Source organism: Mustela nivalis, assembly GCF_964662115.1.
Source record: "Mustela nivalis genome assembly, chromosome: 16".
NCBI lineage: Eukaryota > Metazoa > Chordata > Mammalia > Carnivora > Mustelidae > Mustela > Mustela nivalis.
In genome coordinates this window covers 53,840,905-53,861,829 of record NC_139035.1, presented here as the reverse complement: position 1 = coordinate 53,861,829, position 20,925 = coordinate 53,840,905, and the positions used below count along the sequence as shown (strand labels likewise).

The 20,925-nt window shown below is 42.2% G+C and overlaps 1 protein-coding gene across 1 annotated transcript in view; it reads left to right on the top strand.

Annotated features, from left to right (window-relative positions):
- The window catches only part of USH2A (usherin), a gene marked incomplete at its 5' end in the record, with an annotated part of 618,561 nt that overhangs the window by 568,360 nt on the left and 29,276 nt on the right, over window positions 1-20,925 (top strand). Inside the window, 2 exons of the mRNA XM_082703057.1 lie at window positions 2,792-4,308; window positions 7,066-7,387. Of these exons, the coding sequence (XP_082559183.1) occupies window positions 2,792-4,308; window positions 7,066-7,387 (1,839 nt within the window). The remainder of the gene's footprint in view (window positions 1-2,791; window positions 4,309-7,065; window positions 7,388-20,925) is intronic.

The window sequence follows — 20,925 nt, the reverse complement described above, 5'->3', positions numbered from 1 at the left end:
AATGAGGGCAGAGAAGTCATGCTGGACCTGGAAATGAAGTAATCATTGTGACCTTGACAAGAAGATCAAATGGTGAAATGAGAAACCAGGTTGGGATAGCTTGAGGAGAAAATAGCAAGTGAAGAATGAGGACCCCAACTCTTTAAAGAAGCATAGATGAAAAGCAGAGAAACAGGGCAGTAGCTGGGGGACTAGCGTGTCAAGAAATTTTATTTAAAAATCAATGAAAGATACTAGAGTACATTTAAACACTAATGAAAATAGCCCAGTAGAGGGAGATAAATTGGTGATGCAAGAGATAATGAGAATGATTGCAGCCATGAAATCTGTAGAAGGAGCGGGTATGGGACCCAGAGCTCAGGTGGGCTCCTCAGGGTAGAGATACTTCATCCAGAGCACAAGGAAAGAGGGCACACAGTGTAAGTCTGGATTCACATGGATATGGTGAGGATAATACATAGCATGGGAATATTCCTTTCTGACTGCTTCTATTTCTCCAGTCAAGTATGTGGTTCTGTCAACAACCACCTATGAGAGACAGAAGAGGGTGATGGCAGTTTGCGAGGAAAGGAGAAAATATTAAAGAATCACTTTGGAAAATGAAAGAAAGAACATGCGGGGGAATGGAATAGGACTACAAGGGGGGAGTCGCCCTCTTAAAATTTAAAGTAAGATATTTAAAGTGAGACCATTCAGCATAGTCAAGTGTTTTTCCCCAAACCCATCTAGAAGCTAAGGTGCAGAGGGAAAGCTAAATTTGATACTAATTAGAGATTAGTATCAAATAATACTAATTTCCAGAATTCATTGTTTCAGAATTCATTGTTTATGCACCACATCCAGTGCTCCATGCAAAAACGTGCCCTCCATAATACCCACCACCAGGCTCACCCAGCCCCTCATGCCCCCTCCCCTCCGGTTTCTCAGAGTCCACAGTCTCTCATGACTCATCTCCCCCTCCAATTTCCCCCAACTCACTCTTCCTCTCCATCTCTCCATGTCCTCCATGTTATTCCTTATGCTCCACAAGTAAGCAAAACCATATGTTTGACTCTGCTTGACTTATTTCACTTTGCATAATCTCTTCTAGTCCCATCCATGTTGATACAAAAGTTGGGTATTCATCCTTTCTGATGGAGGCATAATACTTCATAGTATATATGGACCATATCTTCTTTATCCATTTGTCTGTTGAGGGGCATCTTGGTTCTTTCCACAGTTTGGTGACTGTGGCCATTGCTGCTATGAACACTGGCGTACAGATGCCCTTCTTTTCACTACATCTGTATCTTTGGGGGAAATACCCAATAGTGTAATTGCAGGGTCATAGGGAAGCTCTATTTTTAATTGTTTAAGGAATCTCCACACTGTTTTCCAAAGTGGCTGTACCAACTTGCATTCCCACCAACAGTGTGAGAGGGTTCCCCTTTCTCCACACCTCTCTAACAGACGTTGTTTCCTGTCTTGTTAGTTTTGGCCATTCTAACTGGTGTGAAGTGGTATCTCAATGTGGTTTTGATTTGAATCTCCCTGATGCCTAATGAGGATGAACATATTTTCATATGTCTGATAGCCATTTGTATGTCTTCTTTGGAGAAGTGTCTGTTCATGTCTTCTGCCCATTTTTTGACGTGATTATCTGTTTTGTGTGTGTTAAGTTTGAGGATTTCTTTACAGATCTTGGATATCACCGCTTTATCTGTACTGTCATTTGAAAATATCATCTCCCATTCTGTGGGTTGGCTCTTTGTTTTGTTGACTGTTTTCTTTGCTGTGCAGAAGCTTTTCATCTTGATGAAGTCCCAAAAGTCCATATTCGCTTTTGTTTCCTTTGCCTTTGGAGACATGTCTTGAAAGAAGTTACTGTCTGCCAGGGTATTCTGAAATACACCCCTGCCGCTCTCGAGGTATGCCATCCTCAGGAGTCACTACCAACCACAGGGATGTATCATATCTCTCAGGTGCATCGAGGCTGGGAAAGGGCAGGAAATCACTATACAAAAACATCTACATTCAAGTTGAGTTACTTCCCATCTTTCACAAAGAATGATGAATAATATGGGATGAAAATTTGCTCTGCATTTATATAACAAATGTTCAGATGGTTTTCCCAGAACCGAAGGGTACTTTGCTCCAAAGGAGCAATCCATTCTTCCATGGCCTGCAAGAGAAAACAGCATGGTTTATTCCATCTTCTAGTCATTCCAAGTTTGTATCTATATTTGTGTAAATATATAGAACACATATATGCATATATGTGTATGTATGTGTGCCCATGCATAGATACACAGACATTTTCAGCCCTGACACCCTGGTACAAATGGTTAAGTAATATAATTCAATTTCCCAGTAAATGCTATAAAGAGATGGACAATGTAGATAGACAACTTACCCCACTCAGAATGAAATCCAAAGTGGTCATCATCTATAAAACAGGAGATATGAATACTGTTCCTTACCTTTAAAAAAATAAGAATAGGAGGAAACGTATTTGACTTTTTAAGTCAAAGAATCAGCTTCAACAGTCCTTAGCTTTTAGATATGTGCTTATATGATATCCAACCTTAAAAAAAAAAAAAAAAAGGCAAAGGGAACCATTGTTCTTCTTTTTGTGGACTTTTCATTAACTAGAAAAGATCACATTCCCAAAATTAATATCAGAATGTTTCACCTGGATTAGGACCATCAAGATGAGGAATAGGAGGGAGAGAAGGTTAAAAGGGACAAAACAGCTACACCAAGAAATCATATGCTGCACATTATTTTCCCTCTGCTTCTGTGCTTCCTGCAGACCTACAACATCTTCAGCGAGGGTATCCTGGAGTACACTGGCTTGAATCGTCAGTTTCTCTTCCGACGCCTGGTCCCTTTCAGCCTCTACACGCTGACCCTGGAGGCCTGTACCAACGCGGGCTGTGCACACTCCGTGCCCCAGCCCCTGTGGACAGAGGAAGCCCCTCCCCACTCTCAGTTAGCGCCTACGATCCAGTCTGTGGGGTCCACCAGCATTGAGCTGAGCTGGTCTGAGCCTCTCCACCCACACGGAAAGATAATTCGCTATGAAGTCATTCGCAGGTGCTTCGAGGGAAAAGCTTGGGGAAATCAGACAATCCAGGCCGATGAGAAAATTGTTTTCACAGAATATGATACTGAAAGGAACACATTTATGTATAAGGACACTGGTTTGCAGCCGTGGACGCAGTGTGAATATAAAATCCACACTTGGAATTCAGCAGGCCATACCTGTAGCTCTTGGCAAGTAGTAAGGACAATGCAGGCACCTCCAGAAGGTCTCTCTCCACCTGAGGTAGCCTATGTATCTATGAATCCCCCAAGACTGCTGATTTCCTGGACCCCCCCCGAACAGTCCAATGGTATTATCCAGTCATACAAACTTCAGAGGAATGGAGTGCTCTATCCTTTCAGCTTTGATGCTGTGACTTTCAATTATACAGACAAAGAGCTGCTTCCATTTTCTACCTACATTTATGCCCTCATAGCCTGCTCGGAGGGAGGCTGCTCCACCAGCAAACCCACTAGCATCACAACGCCCGAGGCTGCCCCAGCAGGAGTCAGCCCTCCAGCTCTCTGGACCCTCAGCGCTACTCAGATAAATGTATCATGGTCACCACCATCGGCTCAAAATGGAAAAATCACTAAATATTTGCTTAAATTGGACGGTAAGGAGTACCTTGCTGGGCAGAACCTGTCCCTGCTGGTTTCTGACCTCCAACCTTATACTCAGTATAACTTCTCCCTGGAAGTCTGCACGAACGGAGGTTGCACAGAGAGTGCGCCAAGATCAGCCTGGACCCTGGAGGCCCCACCGCAGGACATGGAGCCTCCAAAATTGCAAGTCACAGGCTCAGAATCCATAGAAATCACCTGGAAACCTCCCAGAAACCCAAACGGCCAGATCAGAAGTTATGAACTTAGACGGGATGGCACCATTGTCTATACTGGCCTGGAAACCCGCTACCACGATTTCATTCTCACCCCAGGCGTGGAGTATGGCTACACAGTGACTGCCAACAACAGCCAAGGGGGTGTTTTGAGTCCACTTGTCAAAGACAGAACCAGCCCCTCAGCACCTTCAGGGGTAGAACCTCCAAAATTGAAGGCCAACGGCCCGCAAGAGATTTTAGTGAGCTGGGACGCTCCGGTGAGGACAAATGGCGACATCGTCAATTACACCCTCTTTATCCGAGAGCTGTTTGAAAAAGAAACAAAAATCATACACATCAATAAAAGTCATACTTCTTTTGACACGCAGTCACTCGTAGTAGACCAGCTGAAGCCATTTCACAGGTAAGTGGTCAACTCACATTCAATAAGAATAAGCCACTGTGCTTTCTATAGCATGAGCCCACAGTCCGTTCAAAAGAAAACTCTAGAAGCAAGTTGGGGGATGTCTCCAACCCTCAACCACTTAAACCATTGACAGTGGACTAAACACGTCCTCATCCAGTCAAAACTTGCTTGCGTAACTCCTAGAGAGCAAAATTCTCGCAGGTGACAGCTTGAAAGTCAGTTTTTCAGAAATGTTTGCAGTTCACCACCATGTCGGGAACACGTTGCAGAGATGGGCCCCTTCCCTGAGTCTAGTCCCTCCTGAAAACATCCAGGCCCCTGAACAGTTGTGAGAACCCGGATGGTGTCATCTGATCCAGGCATTGAAGAAAAGTAGGTTATTATTGTAAAGAAGAAGAAAGTACCAGTAAGAGCTCTTACTAGCCAGAGTTGGACTGACCCAAATTTTGTTTGGGGGAGAGCCTGCACTTCCTCCAGGGATAATAAGACTCATCAGATTCTATTTCCCCAACCCCTTAGGATTCCCCCAGCTCTGATCTCATGACTTTCCAGGATGGTGCCGATTTGCTCCGTCCTGTTTCTCAACTGTCCCCTTGGGGCTCTCTGATGCACATGGATGTGTGCTGCTCTCCCTACGAAGGAACCTTACCACTGGCCCTTTTCCTCTAGCTTGAAGAATTACTTGGCATTTTTCCCTATCACATTTTAAGTAACTTACATTCCCAGCGAGAAGAGTAATAAAAGACATTTTATGCTTAAAATTTAGTAAAATGAACAGAACCACTTAAAAAAAATTAAAGGCTGAAAGAGTGTTGATTTCCAACCACCACTGGTAAAATTCAGCTATTATTGTAATCTACTGATGTGTAGATTGGATCCCTCCTATAATTATCTCTGATATATAGCGCTGTTTAAATGAAACATTCATAGTCTTATGCATCTACTCATGACAATTATTTAAGGTCGCATTAAATATTAAACAATAATTAAAACTTCCGCAGGTATCCTTCATAGCTAATCCACATACCGTGTGAGTTGCCTTTTATCTTACTCTGATTTGGGGCATTAAAAAAAAGACCCAAGTTAGCTGCAGAGCTGTGCATTTTATACTGGCTTCCTCTTTACCTGACTGGTACCTGCAAATTTGAAAAAATCGTATCAGCTTGCTCCCCTTTGAAACTCTTAAGCCAAAAAGGTTTCTAAAGAAAAAGGTTTCCAGGTGTGAAAGAAGCACTTTTCACAGGCTGGGGTGGGAGGAATTTGATCATCTAATAAACCTAACAATGATACTTAAGGCGACAAGAGATGTCTCTGCACTCTCCATTCTCATTTAAGAGATAAGTGACATTCATGACTTGAAACAACACATCACTTCTATATGAAGTTGGGGTTCATGTAGTTTGGGGTTTTTCTAGCAGCTTAATGCTTTTTGAATACTGCAAATTAGTGTGTCCTCCTGGGGGTAACTCCAGCAGGTCAGTAGGAGGAAGGAGCATGGGAATACTCAAGGAGCAAAAGGAATGTGAACCAGAATTTTAAAACTACCACAGATGATCCAGAAAACAAATAATCTATGTATGGAAAATTGAAATGGACTTCCCAGAATTGGTTAGGAGTCGGCGCCGTAACACACAGAGGCACCGATGCACCCGTAAACCAGTGGTCCCTCCCAGCGGAGATGAGCAGCGGAGCGGACAGGAGGGAGAAGCAGAAAAGGGGAAAGATGCCACAAAAGAAGAAAGGTGTGTCATTAGAGAAGGGGAAGGGGGAAAAAGAAGAGAGCAGGGGGAAAAGAAAGAAAATAAGGAAGAGAACAGAACGCAGTGCTAAGAGGAGGGAGAGCAGAAAAGAGAAGAGGAAAAGCTGGAACCAAAAGAGGTAAAGATAGAAAAAAAAAAAAAAAAGTGGCTGCAGCTGGAGGGAAGATCAAGGTGTCCTAAAATCCGTGGGGCCTGGAAGCAGAGGGAATAAAGCACTTAGGTGCCGCTGTAGGCACTTAATACTAACAAAAGCCCCTCTTGTTGGAAAGGGTAAGTCCCAGCTATGTAAATAGATCTTTCCAGGTGGCAGGAGACCAAGTATGAGGCAAAACATAATTGATTGGTTGAGTTTAACTGGCTGGTGATAAGGTGTCTCCATGATTGATAATCTAGCATGTAGCTGGGTTAACTTTGGCCCCAAAAGGTCTTTGTGTGGTGTAAGAGAGCCTGTTTTAAGATGTCAGGTATCAGGTGAGGGGATTTATTACCACTGAGACCTTAACTCCATGATGTTCCTTCATGACCCGGAAACATTCCTGGGGAATCATTTAGCTCCGGCTGCAGTGGTAGAAAGAGCCCAGGGCTACGGAGAACTGGTTCATGCCCCCCAAAGGTCTGCATTCGTCATCGTTGTGTTAAGTAATTCTGCAGAATACCAGAATTTTTTATGTTGGAGAGAACCTTGAAAGTGAATGTATCCCTTACATTCCTGTTACAGGGAAGAATCGTGGCCACCCTTTCCAGACAGTTGAGAATTTTTGTTTTAGTTTGGGAAGCCAGGAGGATTTAACATGTTCTCACATTTTTATAGAAAGAGGACATTGTTGCTCTTTAAAGGGATGAGCTGTAGATAAGAATAAATGTAAATGGATTTGTCTTTTTTCTTTTCGGCAAATAGTCTTTTTTTTTTTTCCTGAGAAACAGTCTTGTAAATATTCCTCCCTTGAAAACCTGTTTTGCCAATAATGAGTAATTTCGCCCTTGTGTCCTGAAGGTATGAAGTTCGAATTCAAGCCTGCACCATGCTGGGGTGTGCGTCAAGTGACTGGGCGTCCCTACAGACCCCTGAGGTTGCACCTCTGATGCAGCTCCCGCCACATCTAGACGTACGGATGGCCCCGGGGGGGTTCCAGCCCACAGTCGCCCTTTCGTGGACGGAACCACTTCAGCCAAATGGAAAAGTTTTATATTATGAGCTGTACAGAAGACAAAGAACAACTCAACCTGGGAAATCAAACCCAGTGCTCGCCTATAATGGAAGCTCAAACTCTTTCACGGATTCCGAACTATTGCCTTTCACAGAATATGAGTATCAGGTAAGAAATGTGTATTATCAACTATTCACACTGAGATTATAGGCACACATCAGCCTCTGCCTGTAAAAATGCCTTGCAATTTGAAAAACCACTTAAAGAAACACGGGGCTTAAGGAATTCAATAATATCCTCTAAAATTTTTAAAGCAATAAATGAGTAAATGAGGAAAGACCATATTCATTTGCCTTCTTCATTTTCTTGGTTCTTGAACCATGTGATATATGCTTGTTCTTCCTATGTAAATTTCAGGTGAGGTATTTGCATTCCTTATTAATGAAGTGATTTCTACCATTAAGCATCCCTCCGTCAGTGTAGCCTTGGCAGGAAACACTCCTTGTTAAAAAAATCACTTTGAAAATAACTCCTTAATTATACCAAGATAAAATAAAACCCAGTGGCAAGTATCTTCACTCCTGTGCTCAAGAAAGATATGGAGTGTTGGAGAAATGTCTACCGGAAAACAACAAACCTATGCACGGGGGCGAAGCAAGTTTTGTATGAGAGCAGTCTAAAAAATAGGATTTTGCATATGCCTAAAATGTCATGAATTAAGAAAAATATTCTGAAAATATTTTGAACCCCTTAGAGGACTTCTGTTAAGTTTACTTTGTTTTGCTCTCGGAATGTTTTTTATTTTTCTTATGATAGCAACTCCATTTCTGGGGGGGAGGGAGGTTAGGGGGGTGATTCCTCCACCCCTTGCTCCGGTCTGGGGGGGAGTGTCGGTCACTGAATGTGTCAGGCTATCTCTTAACCAGGGAGTAGGCACAGAAGCCTACTCATGTTCTCACATGTTCTACATGTTCTCACATTTTTATAGAAAGAGGACATTGTTGCTCTTTAAAAGGATGAGCTGTAGAAAAGAATAAATGTAAACGGATTTGTCTTTTATCCGTTAACATCTACCCCTCATACTCGCCCGGAGGTTCATCTTCTGCGCAGTGACTCAAAATTTTAAAAGGCAGAGATGAGAAGTCCTGATAAAATATCCCTAACCTCAATCCAAAAGATTTCTTACCCCTGCTATTTCCAGGCATGGTTCTTCAACTATTCTCTGAATCCCATGCACTCCCAATCAACTTCCTTTTGCATAAGTCAGAACCAGTTTCTCTTGCTTGCAGTCAGAAGCTTGCTGATGGAGACAGGCCCTAAGTGCCAGGCACCATGCCAAGGGCAATTTTCTAAAAGAGGAAACTGAACCTTGAAAAGCTCACCATAACCAGAAAGAATAAAATCACGAAGTCACCAGAAATATGTTGAGCTGATCAATGAGTGCAGTGATTGGAGATAACATTGTAAGTGTTAGAAGAGTATATTTGGGGCCAATAACGTGTGAGACAAATTACCCAAGGAAGTTAGTAAAAATTGAAAATATAAAAAGATCCTTGAATGGTTTGGAGAAATACACAGATATGTATCCATAATCCCTTCTCTCTGTTTCCAAATCTTTAAGTTTTTTCTAGGTTCAGCACAACTCATATGGCAGCAAAATGCAATCTGAACATTTATAGCCTTTATTTATCCCATGTAATGTGACTATGTCTTGCTACAGAAATGTCGTATTTTACTATCAGATCATTCTGAGGATATTACAAAATATACAGCATAGGTATTTTACTACCTTTGTAAAATCTGGAAAAAAATTATTTAAAAAACACCTCAGGCCTCAAAGGTTTAGGGAAAAGATGTGGTTCATGTCATAAACAAACAAAATATCTATTGATACCACAGTTGGAAACAAAATAATATTAGAAACAGCCAGAATTTTGTTCGTTTCTCTTCATCTTAAAAAGTGTCAAATTATCAAAGATTCCTCTATTCTCAATGATCTATTCTCCCTTATGAATAAAAGCACATCTTTGTGACAGAGCAGAATGGAATCAGCAAGTAATCTTTGGCTTCTAATTAGATGAAACTAAATGGCCCATAGATCCTGAAAGCAAACCAGCGGTTATAGCTTCTTTGGCATTATGTTGTGCCATTGGGTTCAGTAATTGGCCAGATGATCCACTGAAGTCTTATGCCAGTTTTTTAAGGCATGGTAAACCTCACCCATCTGTCTTAGCTCTAGTGCGTTCTCTTACCCAGAGCTAAGGACAAGCAGGAACCCAGGGACCCCGGATTCAGAGGAGAGTAGACCTCAGCCTGTTCTGTTTCTTCTGTAACTCCATCAGCTCTGGGTCATGCTTCTCCTCCAAACTCATTCCCCCTATCGACGTATTTAATGGGGTTTCCATAACAAACTGAGCTCAGATTTGCGCTTATTAGCTAATCCTACCTTGTTACAAAATAAGGAGCCAGAGGGTAAAATCTAGCCTATCTGCCCGAATCCTGGTTCTTACAGGAATTATTTTGAGAAGTATAGAATAAATGCTGAAATAAATGAACTAAAATATCAGATGTATTTAGCCTGTGGAACTGCGGAGTCTATATAGACCCTGACTCATCTTACAGAAGCCATTTAGGAAGTAATGTACTAAAAGAATTGATTTTCCCTTTTACAAAAGAACGTTTTGCCATTGAGATGAATTTGCTTTACTCTCAAAGCTGTATGAGGGTACTTCATCGGCAAGCTGCCTTTCAGAAAATACCTTCATGGTCCTGGAAGCGTTGGTTCACCCAACATCTGTCCATGATTTGACCCTTCTGCAGAGGATTGTATTTTTGAGGTAACTTCTATTTCTGAGAATCAAACCAGAGAACTGAAAAACCACCCAGAGGTATGGACCTGTTAATCAAAGGGTGACGATGATCTGTAGTTGGGTAGGTGGTCTTTCGCGTGGTGTGCCCTGAAGGTGTCAGACACTACTGTCCACCACGCTCTTCCATGATCCCATACCACTATCCTCATTTCTGGTTTGGACCTAAGTCATCGAAGACAGCTGCCAAAATTTATAATGCAGGAGAGACCAAGACAGAACTTCCTAGTGTAAGTTCACCCATCACTGGACAGACGGAGCTCTGGGCGTGATAGAGCTTTGGGAGAAAAGCTACAGAGTGGATGAGTTCTGATGGACAGAAGGGACAGGAACTATGTGGAGAAAGGGATTCTTACTGAACGAAAGGGGAATCCTTCACTCCAGGAGACCTTGGAGGGTGAAGTCCAGCCAGTGTCACTTACCTGACAATAGGTCATAGAACCAGCTTGGTAACCATCACATTTGAAAGTGGACAAAAGCCATGTGATATTATAGGCACCTTCTAAGTTTTCAATAATTCCTCAATATTGAACATCTTAAATGTACTGGCCCCAAGTGTTTCCTGTACAAGAACAGGTTCAAAGTGCAGATTCCAAAGGGTGAGGTTGGGGATTCCCAGCAATCTGTATTTTCCACAAGCAGCTTTGATGATCCAAACCCTTTTTTTTTTCCCCCTAATTTTGAGAAATACTGCCGCAGAGGATACAGCATTGTTGCTCTGTGACTTAAGCCGGATTTTCAGGTGGTGATTTCCTAATTCAGTGGCTCTCAGCCCTGGCTGCACATTAGAATCCCCCCGGGGAACTTTCACCACGTTCCCGATGCCCTGGCCCCGGCCCCCTGTAGTTCTGATTCTGAAATGGGTCCAGGGATCAGTGCGTTTCAAAAGGTCCCCAGGTGATTCTAATGTGCAGCCAGAGCTGAGAATCACAGTCCTAAACCATCATAAAACGATTGCCTAAATAAGTGAACCCAGGGCCCCACAAGCGCCTCATTTACATGCTGATAATTGATGACCAACCTATTTACCTTGCTGTACCCATGACTTCCCCAAACAAGAGTCCTATTTAGTATGAAACTGAAGGGTGCGGGGGAGCAGAATATATTATCTGCAAAGTTCATGTCTCAGTTATTCAAGTAATTTCTTTTACTCTTCCTCATGGATTTTGTCTGATTTCTGATGGCATTTTCTTTTGCTTTGTTTCTCACTTGGGAGACCTGGCCTTTGGTAGTAAAAGTTATAACATTCACCACCACTTAGAATGGGATAATTCTAATTGGATTCGTTTTGACACAGCTTCCAGAGATTCTGAAGGATCAGCTTTAATAAGAACAGTAAGATCTGAAATAGAAATTATAAAAATTTGGAAGTGCCTTTTTGTGTTTCACGAGATGGATGTGGTGTCTTTGCAGAAGCACAGGCTACGAGTCTCATCAGAGCACAAGCGTTCTCAGTGATTTGCCAACACAATTTGGTTTACCAAAACCGAATCCTCAAAAACACTGTCAATGCATGATTCACACATAAATGAGATGCATTTTTACAAAATTACAAAATGCAATTTACCAAAATTCTTCGGCGCACGGATCTTTTCCTTTACCTGGAGATTACAGGCTTCCTGTTCAACAGAATATTTATAAAATCCAATGTGATACTTTCCATAGACAATACTCGTTTCTATCCTCAATGCTTTCAAAATCGGGCTGTACTCATCTATACGGTGTAAACCTCCGAATTCTGTGTGGGGAAGTCCTTAATTGTTTAGCACGAAAATAAGCCAACAGTCTCTGCACAGGCTTGGGAGAGGGGCCTGGGTGTGAGTCCGCTCCATAAGCAGCTTCAGTTTTTCCCTGCAGGGAGGGAGCTGCGGCTGATGCGCCCCTCCCAGTAATCGTGCATTCCTATTCATACTCTCGCTTAAGGCAATGACTCACCGAGGATTTGCTAGGGCCTGCCAGGGCTCCCCCTTTCACCGGATCATGCTGTCAGTGACTTAATTAGTTTTCCTGAAAATTCCCCCACTTTGACAGCTTTTTGCAATAAGCACCCACGCACACACGCTCTCCCAAGACTGGAAGGCTTCCAGGGCCTCGTAACTGGGTGACTGAGAAGTGACAGGTCAGCCTCAGAGGAAACCCTATGACTCACTCCGCGTGGGGCTGATCTCAGGGCTGGTGCTGCGGGGCCACACAGGATGGCAGCTGCCCGCTGCTTTCCAACACAATTTCAGGCTCCAGACAGTTCGGCCTGAAAATTTATTTCGAAGAGGATGGAAGGAAGAGCTGAGAAGGAGACAGACGAGGGGGAGGACCCTCACCCCCTCACCGCTCTTGCCAAAAACCTCCTGTGAGGACTGCAGGAGGGGCTGTTGGGGACTTCTCTGTGCACCCCACAAGCTGTGCGTGATGAGCTAGAAGAGAGAAAGACAAAGGACAGCAGCTTTGAGTCCTTCTCTCACTATATAGTATCCTTGAGCAAAACAACCTCTCCCAGTGGTTTCTCCCCGTGTTTAAATGGAAGGTCTCCCCAGTTCTGAATTCTAGGAGCCTCCGTGGGGGTGATCTACAACCATACACTGTAGAAAATTCTAATCAAACTTCTTCTCTTCATTGAATCTATAATGTAAAACCTGGCAGAATGCATTCTGATCCTAAGTAATTTGATTTTCTGATAGTGTTTAGCTTTAACTGGTATCAAAGCAAGTGAGTATATGAGACCAGCTTCAGTGGAAATATCAGTAGTGGTGTTTCCTAATGAAACCCAATTTATTTATTAACTAATAAATGTATTTAATAAATTACATATATCATAAAATATAATTGTCAACTAATAGCATTTTTCTTGCTTACTGCATATAAGAGTTCCATTTGGGTTCTTGAGAAAACCTACATCATCAATATCATAATTATTTTTACTGCAAGTGATAGAAAGCCAACTTAAACCAAAAGGAAATGTTTCCACTCGCCTACTGGGAAAGGGACAGAAGACATTCTTTTTTTTTTTTTTTCTTAAAGATTTTACTTATTTATTTGACAGACAGAGATCACAAGTAGGCAAAGACAGGAAAAGAGAGGAGGAAGCAGGCTCCCTGCGGAGGAGAGAGCCCGATGTAGGGCTCAATGTAGGGCTTGATCCGAGGACCCTGGGATCATGACCTGAGCCAAAGGCAGAGGCTTGAACCCACTGAGGCACCCAGGTGCCCCAGGACAGAAGACATTCTTTGAAACCAAGGAAAAGTTTCAAACTCCAAGTCTCTGCAGGAGCCTTAAGTATAGGACTCAAAGCTGTCAGATTCATTCTTTCTCTCCCTCCATCTCGGATTGTCTCCATTTGGCTTCATTCCCCACCAGACTCTCTCCGGACACTGGAGAAATTCACTCCTGACACTACCTGATCAAACCTTCTCGGTGCCTTGGATTCCTTGTCTTTGAAGTGTGGATTGCAGCACATTGAACTCATGGACTCGCTTTGAGATTGAATGAGTTGATATGTAAATATACTTCGGACAGTGCCTCACACGTATGAACTACTCACCCCGTGCAAGTCTGATAGGTATTATTATTCTTACTCTCCCACCTCCAAGTGGAAAGAGGACTTCTCTCTCTCTCAGTATTCATAAGCCAACCAAGAGCCAGACTCCCACAAACCAGCTAACACCTTATAGTCCTGTGACCAAGAGAACGGAGGACTTTGATCAACTAGGCATGGTCATAGCCCCCCCACCCCCCCCACCCCATCCTACAGCTGAGGTTTTGTGGGAAACAATGTCCTCCAGAAACAAGAGCTTGCCCAGCACATGACACGCACCAACCAGGCTACTATGAAATAGTCACAATTCCTGGGCTCTTTCCCCTTAGATACTCAGAGTTAGCAGAGGAAACTGAGTGACAGATCACACAGCTTGGCCAAGGCACTTAATTTGTCATAGCCTCACTTTAAAAAAAAAAAAAAAATGGGTGTTGTAAGAGAACTGAGAACTCTTCTATGTCTAGCTGGATGCCTGCTGCAGAGTAGGCCACCTCCCCCCTCTACCCCCAGCCCCTACTATATTAAAAAAAAAAAAAAAAAATGGAGGTACTTTCTTCTAAGACAAAAAAGAGCCAGGCTAAGAAAATTCTTATGTCTCTCTCAATGAGTCACTAATAAAATGCTAGAAACCAAGAGCCCAGTTGGTTCTGAAGGTGTGATGTCCCTTCAGTCAGGTGGTCCAATCTTCTGTGTCCTTGCTATTTCTCTTCTCAGGACAAAAATATCTTACCCACATACCCATGACTAACATTCCTTCTAACTCTGAGTCTACGCGGTCACGACTGTCTACTCAATTCAGATGGCTTGTGTTCTGTTGCTGTCCCCTTTATCCCACCCTTTCTTAAGAGTTTTCTGTGCCACTTTTAGAGAAAATGTATTAAGCATGTTTTCTGTTTGGTTTTGGACTTGCATTTAATTAGGTATTAATCTCACTAACGTATTTCTGACCAGCATGGAAGCTTTTGTTTGGTTAGTCTCTCCCACAAGAACTAAGCTGCTCCCACCCCCAAGTCCCACAGCTCAAGGTATTAAATGATTTATTGATATTGTCTGTCTCAAACAGTGCATTTGTTTCTAAAACTTTAAAGCCAAAGTGCTACCGCTTAGACTAAAGGCCATCAGGACACTTCCTGAATCTAAATCAGAATTCTGCCACCAGAACAGGGACGGTGTCTTTTTTTTGCCACCAGGTTTTTTGTTCCAATAGTAGATCATTTCTACCTACATGTGTGTGTGCACACTCAGGAGCGTGCTGCAGTCCACATGTGTGCATTTCTTTTCATTCTTTTTTCTCTCTCATGGCATCCCTTAGGATTCATTCTTCAGCTGCAGTTGCTGGCAATCTTTACATTGCCTTTGAGACAAGTCGTTCATCTGACGATGCCTTGGTAGTCACCCTCACACTGATGCAACCCAAATTCATATTTCACTGAAGTCAATATTGATTCTCCTATCTTTGTGTTGGAAGCTTGCTTTCTGGATATAAAATATTAAATGCAACCAAATTTTCTCTGACTGAAGGGAGATAATATGTAATTCTATCCTGACCTCATGGCTCTCCACCAACAGTGAGATGACCATGAAAATCAGGGTTCCCCCAAATCACCCGATTCGGTCCTGTAAAAACATCCAGGAAAGGATAAAACATGTTTTATTTATTTCCCTTTATCCTAGTACTTGAATACTAAATAACTTATTATTAAGCACCCACCAGGTTCAAAGTGGATGCCTAGTTACGAGGATTGGGCCAGGAGGCTAAAAACCATGCACTCTATTCCTTGGGGGATTAAAGTTTAGTTCCTAAGATAAACACATCCATAAATAATATATCCATAGCAATACAGGGATGGTAGGCTAAGCTATGACGAGAGATATTTGAAGTATCCAAGTGATGGTGCAGCAGAAAGAGGAACAGAGAATGCCTTCTCTTCAAGGACAGCATGATTTCCGCACTGCGCTCTCATGGCTCCTCTCTTGCACTCTGGCCAGGCGGGCTTGAGCAGCACAGGTGGTGCTTGACTGAAATCATTCCACGCAGACATGAGGAGACACTGTTCCTCTATTTCTTCAGTTTCACAAAATCATTTCCAGTCTCTCCATGCTTATGATCCAGTTCCAATCTCAGCCCACCCATTGTTACTGGGGCCTGTGGAAGATTTGGAAATGTTCTCCCTGGGGTCAGGATCTCAGCAGGAAACAGATGGCATCCTCAAAGGGGCCTTTGAAGAGAATTAAATGAAAAGGCTATTTATGGAGGCCTGGGCAGAATTAAGAGAATCAACAAGGGAGGTTATAGTACCCAGGGCCCAGCAATAGCCAGAAGCTGTTACCTTCTAGGCCTAAAGGGGAAGAAGCTGTTCCTGGAACCCAGCAAATGCTACAGCAAATGCTACTAAAGAGGGACTGTGCCCATAGAGAAAGAATGCAGTCTTGACAAACTGGGGTGCCAAGAAGAGGGATCAGGAGGCATTAAAAAACTGAACTCTCTCCTTCCTTTGATCAAATCCAGCTGGAAAGAAGCCACGGGGAGGACAAGATCCCTAAGACAGCCTTCAGAGTCATTTCCCAGTGCACAGAGCAGGGCAGAAGATGGATCTGGAGGCAAAGGGAGCCTACCCGGCATACCCTCCGCACCTCAGATTGGTGCTGCTTCTCACTCAGTATGTGACAAAGAATCCTTTCCAGGCTAGATCATCTGGCAAGCTTTGGCTCGCCACTCCATGGTTATTGATAATACACTAAGTAAATCTGAAAGCTTAAAGAGGATTGCTCTTAAGAACTTACTGATGGTGTATTTCCATTACATTCTAAACAAATGTCTTGGTCTACATGAAGCAATCAAATCTACAGGTAGAAACAAAAATGTTAAGATGCTTAAGTAAATCACATGCCTTCAATTGAAATCTTTAAGAAGATAATTGAGACTCTCTCTTGTGAATTGATTTATCTATCTGCTGATGGATCTGATCATCACTAAGAAGCCTAAAAGCATCTTGGAAACTGTGCAGTTCTCTCCTTGATGCCGACGGCATGTTTGTAATGGGAACCGGAAGTAAAATTCTTTTCTCTGAAGAATCCAGTGAATTGCTCCAATGTTTCCTTTCGCTTAGACTTTGGGTTGCATTTGAGAAATTTTCATTAATAATAAGGGAAAGTAGAGAATGCCATCCAAGATTTAAATGTTGATGTAGAAACAATATTTTTCAAAAGTCAAATGTATATTTGCTCTGACACTCAAAATTTTAGAGCAGAGTAGTACCTGGAGAAAGACACACAGAGGTGTGGCCTAAACTCGAAATGCAGTGAAGGGTCTTCCGGTTGCAGAATTGCTGCTTAGTCCCACTTTCTCTTCCAAGCAGTCAAGTCACTCTCTCCTAACTTTTCACATGAATAATATAATAACTGTTACTATTTTTTTGTGCTCACGATGTGATATGTTAAGAGCTTTACATATATTAACTCATAACAACCATTTGAGATAAAGACTATTGCTAGTAATAACATTTAGAAATAGGATGCTTGGCAAGATTTGCAAGATTGTTAACACGTCCCGGGATACAGCTGGTGAGTGGAAGAGCTTGACTTTGAAGCTGAGATTAAGGTTCCAAAGGCTGTGTCCTGAAACCCACCCCATGGTTGCTCCAAATGGGATTTATATACAGCTCAGGGGCTTTCAAAATCTTGATAAGATATCTAGAGGGGAGAGGGTGGTGGGTATTAAGGAGGGCACAGATTGCATGGAGCGTGGGGTATTACATGCAAACAATGAATCATGGAACACTACATCAAAAACTAACGACATACTGTATGGTGAATAACATAACATAATAAAAAAAGATATTTATAAATGTATTTATCCACCAATCCACTCCTTAGAAAATTAAAGAGATGTTCTTACACAAAAACCTCAGTATAGTCCTGTGACATAGGTTTTCTTATTCCCTCTATAAATCAGGAGCCTGAATGACTGTGCAAGTCACCCAAGAAGTAGCAGAATCAGAGCTCAGACCCAAGCCCAGTAATTGTTCTGCTGAACCACAGCTTCTTCAGGTCACCCCCAGCAGGGGCATGAATCCTGACCCGGCCAAGGTAAACTGACTCCGAATTTAATCCGGGCTCCAGGATTTACTGGCTCTGTAGTCTCAGCAAGTACTTTAAACCCTCTAAGTATTCGTTTCCTTACCCATAAAACTGGGGTGAAAAGACCGACCTCAGTAGGGTGGCTGTAACCTTTAAGTTAATTTAAAGACCAAGGCATTGTCACTCACATATAAAATTAAAATCCAATAGATAAATTCATGAAAAGTCATCGATATCCAGTTATTTCTGTAAAAGGCACATCAGATGAAGTCAGTTCCCTGCTGGGAACCTTCCCTTGGCTTCCCATGAAATGCAGACTCCTCTCTGGTTCAACGGGGACTTTCCCTTGTCCGGGTCTGTTCTCATCTGATCACGCTCTGGCCCTTCCTCACCAAGCCTGGCCACACTAGCCTTCCGGAGAACACAACTGCAGGGACTTTCCACTTGCTCTTCTTTTGCCCAGAATGTTTTCCCTCTAGTTCTTCACATGGTGGCCTCCTTCTTGCCCTTAGTGATCATCATCTCCGGAGAGAACCTCCTGAGTAATTCAGCCATTCTCTGCTCTGCTGCTGTATCTTGCATGGTTTAAACTACCAGTTGTTACCTTTCGAACACATATTACCCATTCGTTTTGTGCTTGTTTATTTACTGCCTCTCCCCACCCAGATGTTAACTCCAGCCTTGTTCACTGTCATCTCCTTAACTCCTAGAACGGTGTCCGGCACATGGGATGGTTCAGTCAATATCTATTGGATTAAACGGATGATTAAATAACCTCACCTAGTTAGCTGTACTGTTACTTCCGAAAATGTTAATCATAATCGGTGACTGTGATCCTAGCTTACTCTAGCAACTTACTGTGGAGAATATATGTGCGTCCAGTGTTATATTGGTAGGGTATGGCTATTATTTTAGTTAATATAATGGACTTTCACTACCTTTACATGTCTGGGGCAGTATGGAAAGTATGTGTATACTGTTTGCTTCTGTGTAACATGCCATAGTGTTTAAACATGGTAAGTGTGAGCAGGAATGGACGCCATGATGTTTGTGGTAATTCCCACCATCTCGCTTTGAGGCTGCTCTCTGAAAACAGCAGCCAGTCCCTGCAGGGTTCTACGGCAGTCCCAGAGCGGGAAGTCAAACACTTGGAAGATGTGCCCAGGTCTTCCCTCAATGACCTTATGTAGAGACAGTTCAGAGTTTGGGCTTTTATATCACGTACCTGTGCTGGAAATCCAGCCCTACCACTTCCAAGTTGCAGAAATTTCTCTGTGCCTATTTCCTCATGCAAACCAGGGACAATATAACACCAACTCAATAGGATTGTTGGAAGGATGAAATAAATTAGTACATATAATACACTTATAAAAGTGCAGGTGCTCAGTGAACCCATTAACTACTTTTATTTATCGTCCGTGAGAGCTGGGTGGAACTGGGTTCCCATTTTCTCGCAGGGAGAACAGATAGAGGCAATAAAAAGTAGTACGTGATAAATTCCAAGTTCTCATTATTATCACTAAAATCAAATCGAGGCTAATTTTAGGATTTCCCACTAACACTGAAGCCTGTTTTCCCTCCCTCATATTCATATATATTGAGTGACTCCAAAGACCAAGGCAGTGTGCTAAGCCCGAGTGACAGAAGACCCCCATTTCTAGAAGGAATGTGTCATAGAATTTCTTCAGTAGCTTCACATCTCTGAATTTCAAAAGTACCAGTAGAAAGGAAGGCAATGTCTTATTGCACCCTTCTTCCCCAGGGTCCCAGAATTCAATTAAAATCATGTTCCATCTTGTCTGATCCAAAGTGTTTCAGATGAAAGGAACCTGCAATACAGGGACTCTATCTGTAGAAGTAGAACTATAATATATCCAGTAAAGTGTCATGCAAACAGAGATGCTGAAAAAGTCCATTTGATGATGAAAGAAAATCAGACAGATAGAGAGTTAAATAGACAGCTACACAGAGCTTTTCAGCAGGCTAGTCCTTTATGACTATAGCCTATTGGACCTCTCATGAAATAAAATAATCTTGTAATCATGTAATTTCAGATTTATGGCCTGCTCTTTTTAGCGATGAGTCTCTGTAACCACAATTCTGGCAAAGCCTGTTTTGGCATATTGCTATTCAAACATATTCAAAACCCACGACAGGCTACCCTTTAAAAAGGCATTAGTGTAAGTGCCATGGGAAAATATAATGCAAGGTTGTAGATGAATTGATATGATTTCCTTGATTGTATCTTTTTATTTATGAGGCATAATTTATGAGCACTGGAGAACAAACTGCAATGAGTGATGACTAACTACAGCCAAAGTCATAAATCAGGAGCAGTGAAAGAAGTGGTGATTTTGATCGAATCTATTGAATTAGCTGTTGGCCTTAGCCAATACAGGTATTGGAAAGACCTTTTTAATATCTATTTGTCTCCCTCATGGGAATGTGATAACAATCTCATTACACACCCCTAGGAAACAAATAGTTTAATTGTTTGTCTGTTAACAGGCAACCTATTTACTTTACTTATTAATTACTGGCATATGGACATTCGTGTTGGGTTTTGTTTATTTCCGATGTGTAGTGTCACAAAAATATATTCACGTTTTCTAGATTTAGAAAGAATGAAGTTGCTTCCCTAGTGCTGTTCAATAAGAATATGTCATCAGGATTGTTGAAACGCTTTAGTGCTATCCAAAATGGTCATTATTCCACAAGGAAGTGTGTTACAGAGTATCACAGAAGTTGCAGAGGATTCAAAAATGCCTCCAAATCTGAATTCTTTGAGAGTAACAGTTATAATACAACTCTTCTAATAAGCAGCCTGGAAAAAGAACAAAATCTCAAATTGCTCCAAAGGCAAGAACAGTCACTTACCTTAGAAAGCAACAAATTAGAAGTTTTCTGTGAAAGATCACTGGCTGACTTTGGTTATTCCTGTGTTCCATTTTTGTATGGAAAATGAGCGTGAATATAAGAAAACAGACATCACGGAGCTGTTCCCTGAGCTTTAACAAGACTTGTAGCATGATGATCTCTTAGCCAAAAGAATCATAAAATATTTTTACAACTGAGGAGATTTGTTTATGATACGATAATGGAAAAACACATCAGGAAATCCCTGGAGATTTACATCAAGACTTTCTCTTTGTCGGGGTGCCCGGGTTAAGCCTCTGCCTTCAGCTCAGGTCATGATCCTAGGGTACTGGGATCTAGCCCCGATCAGGCTC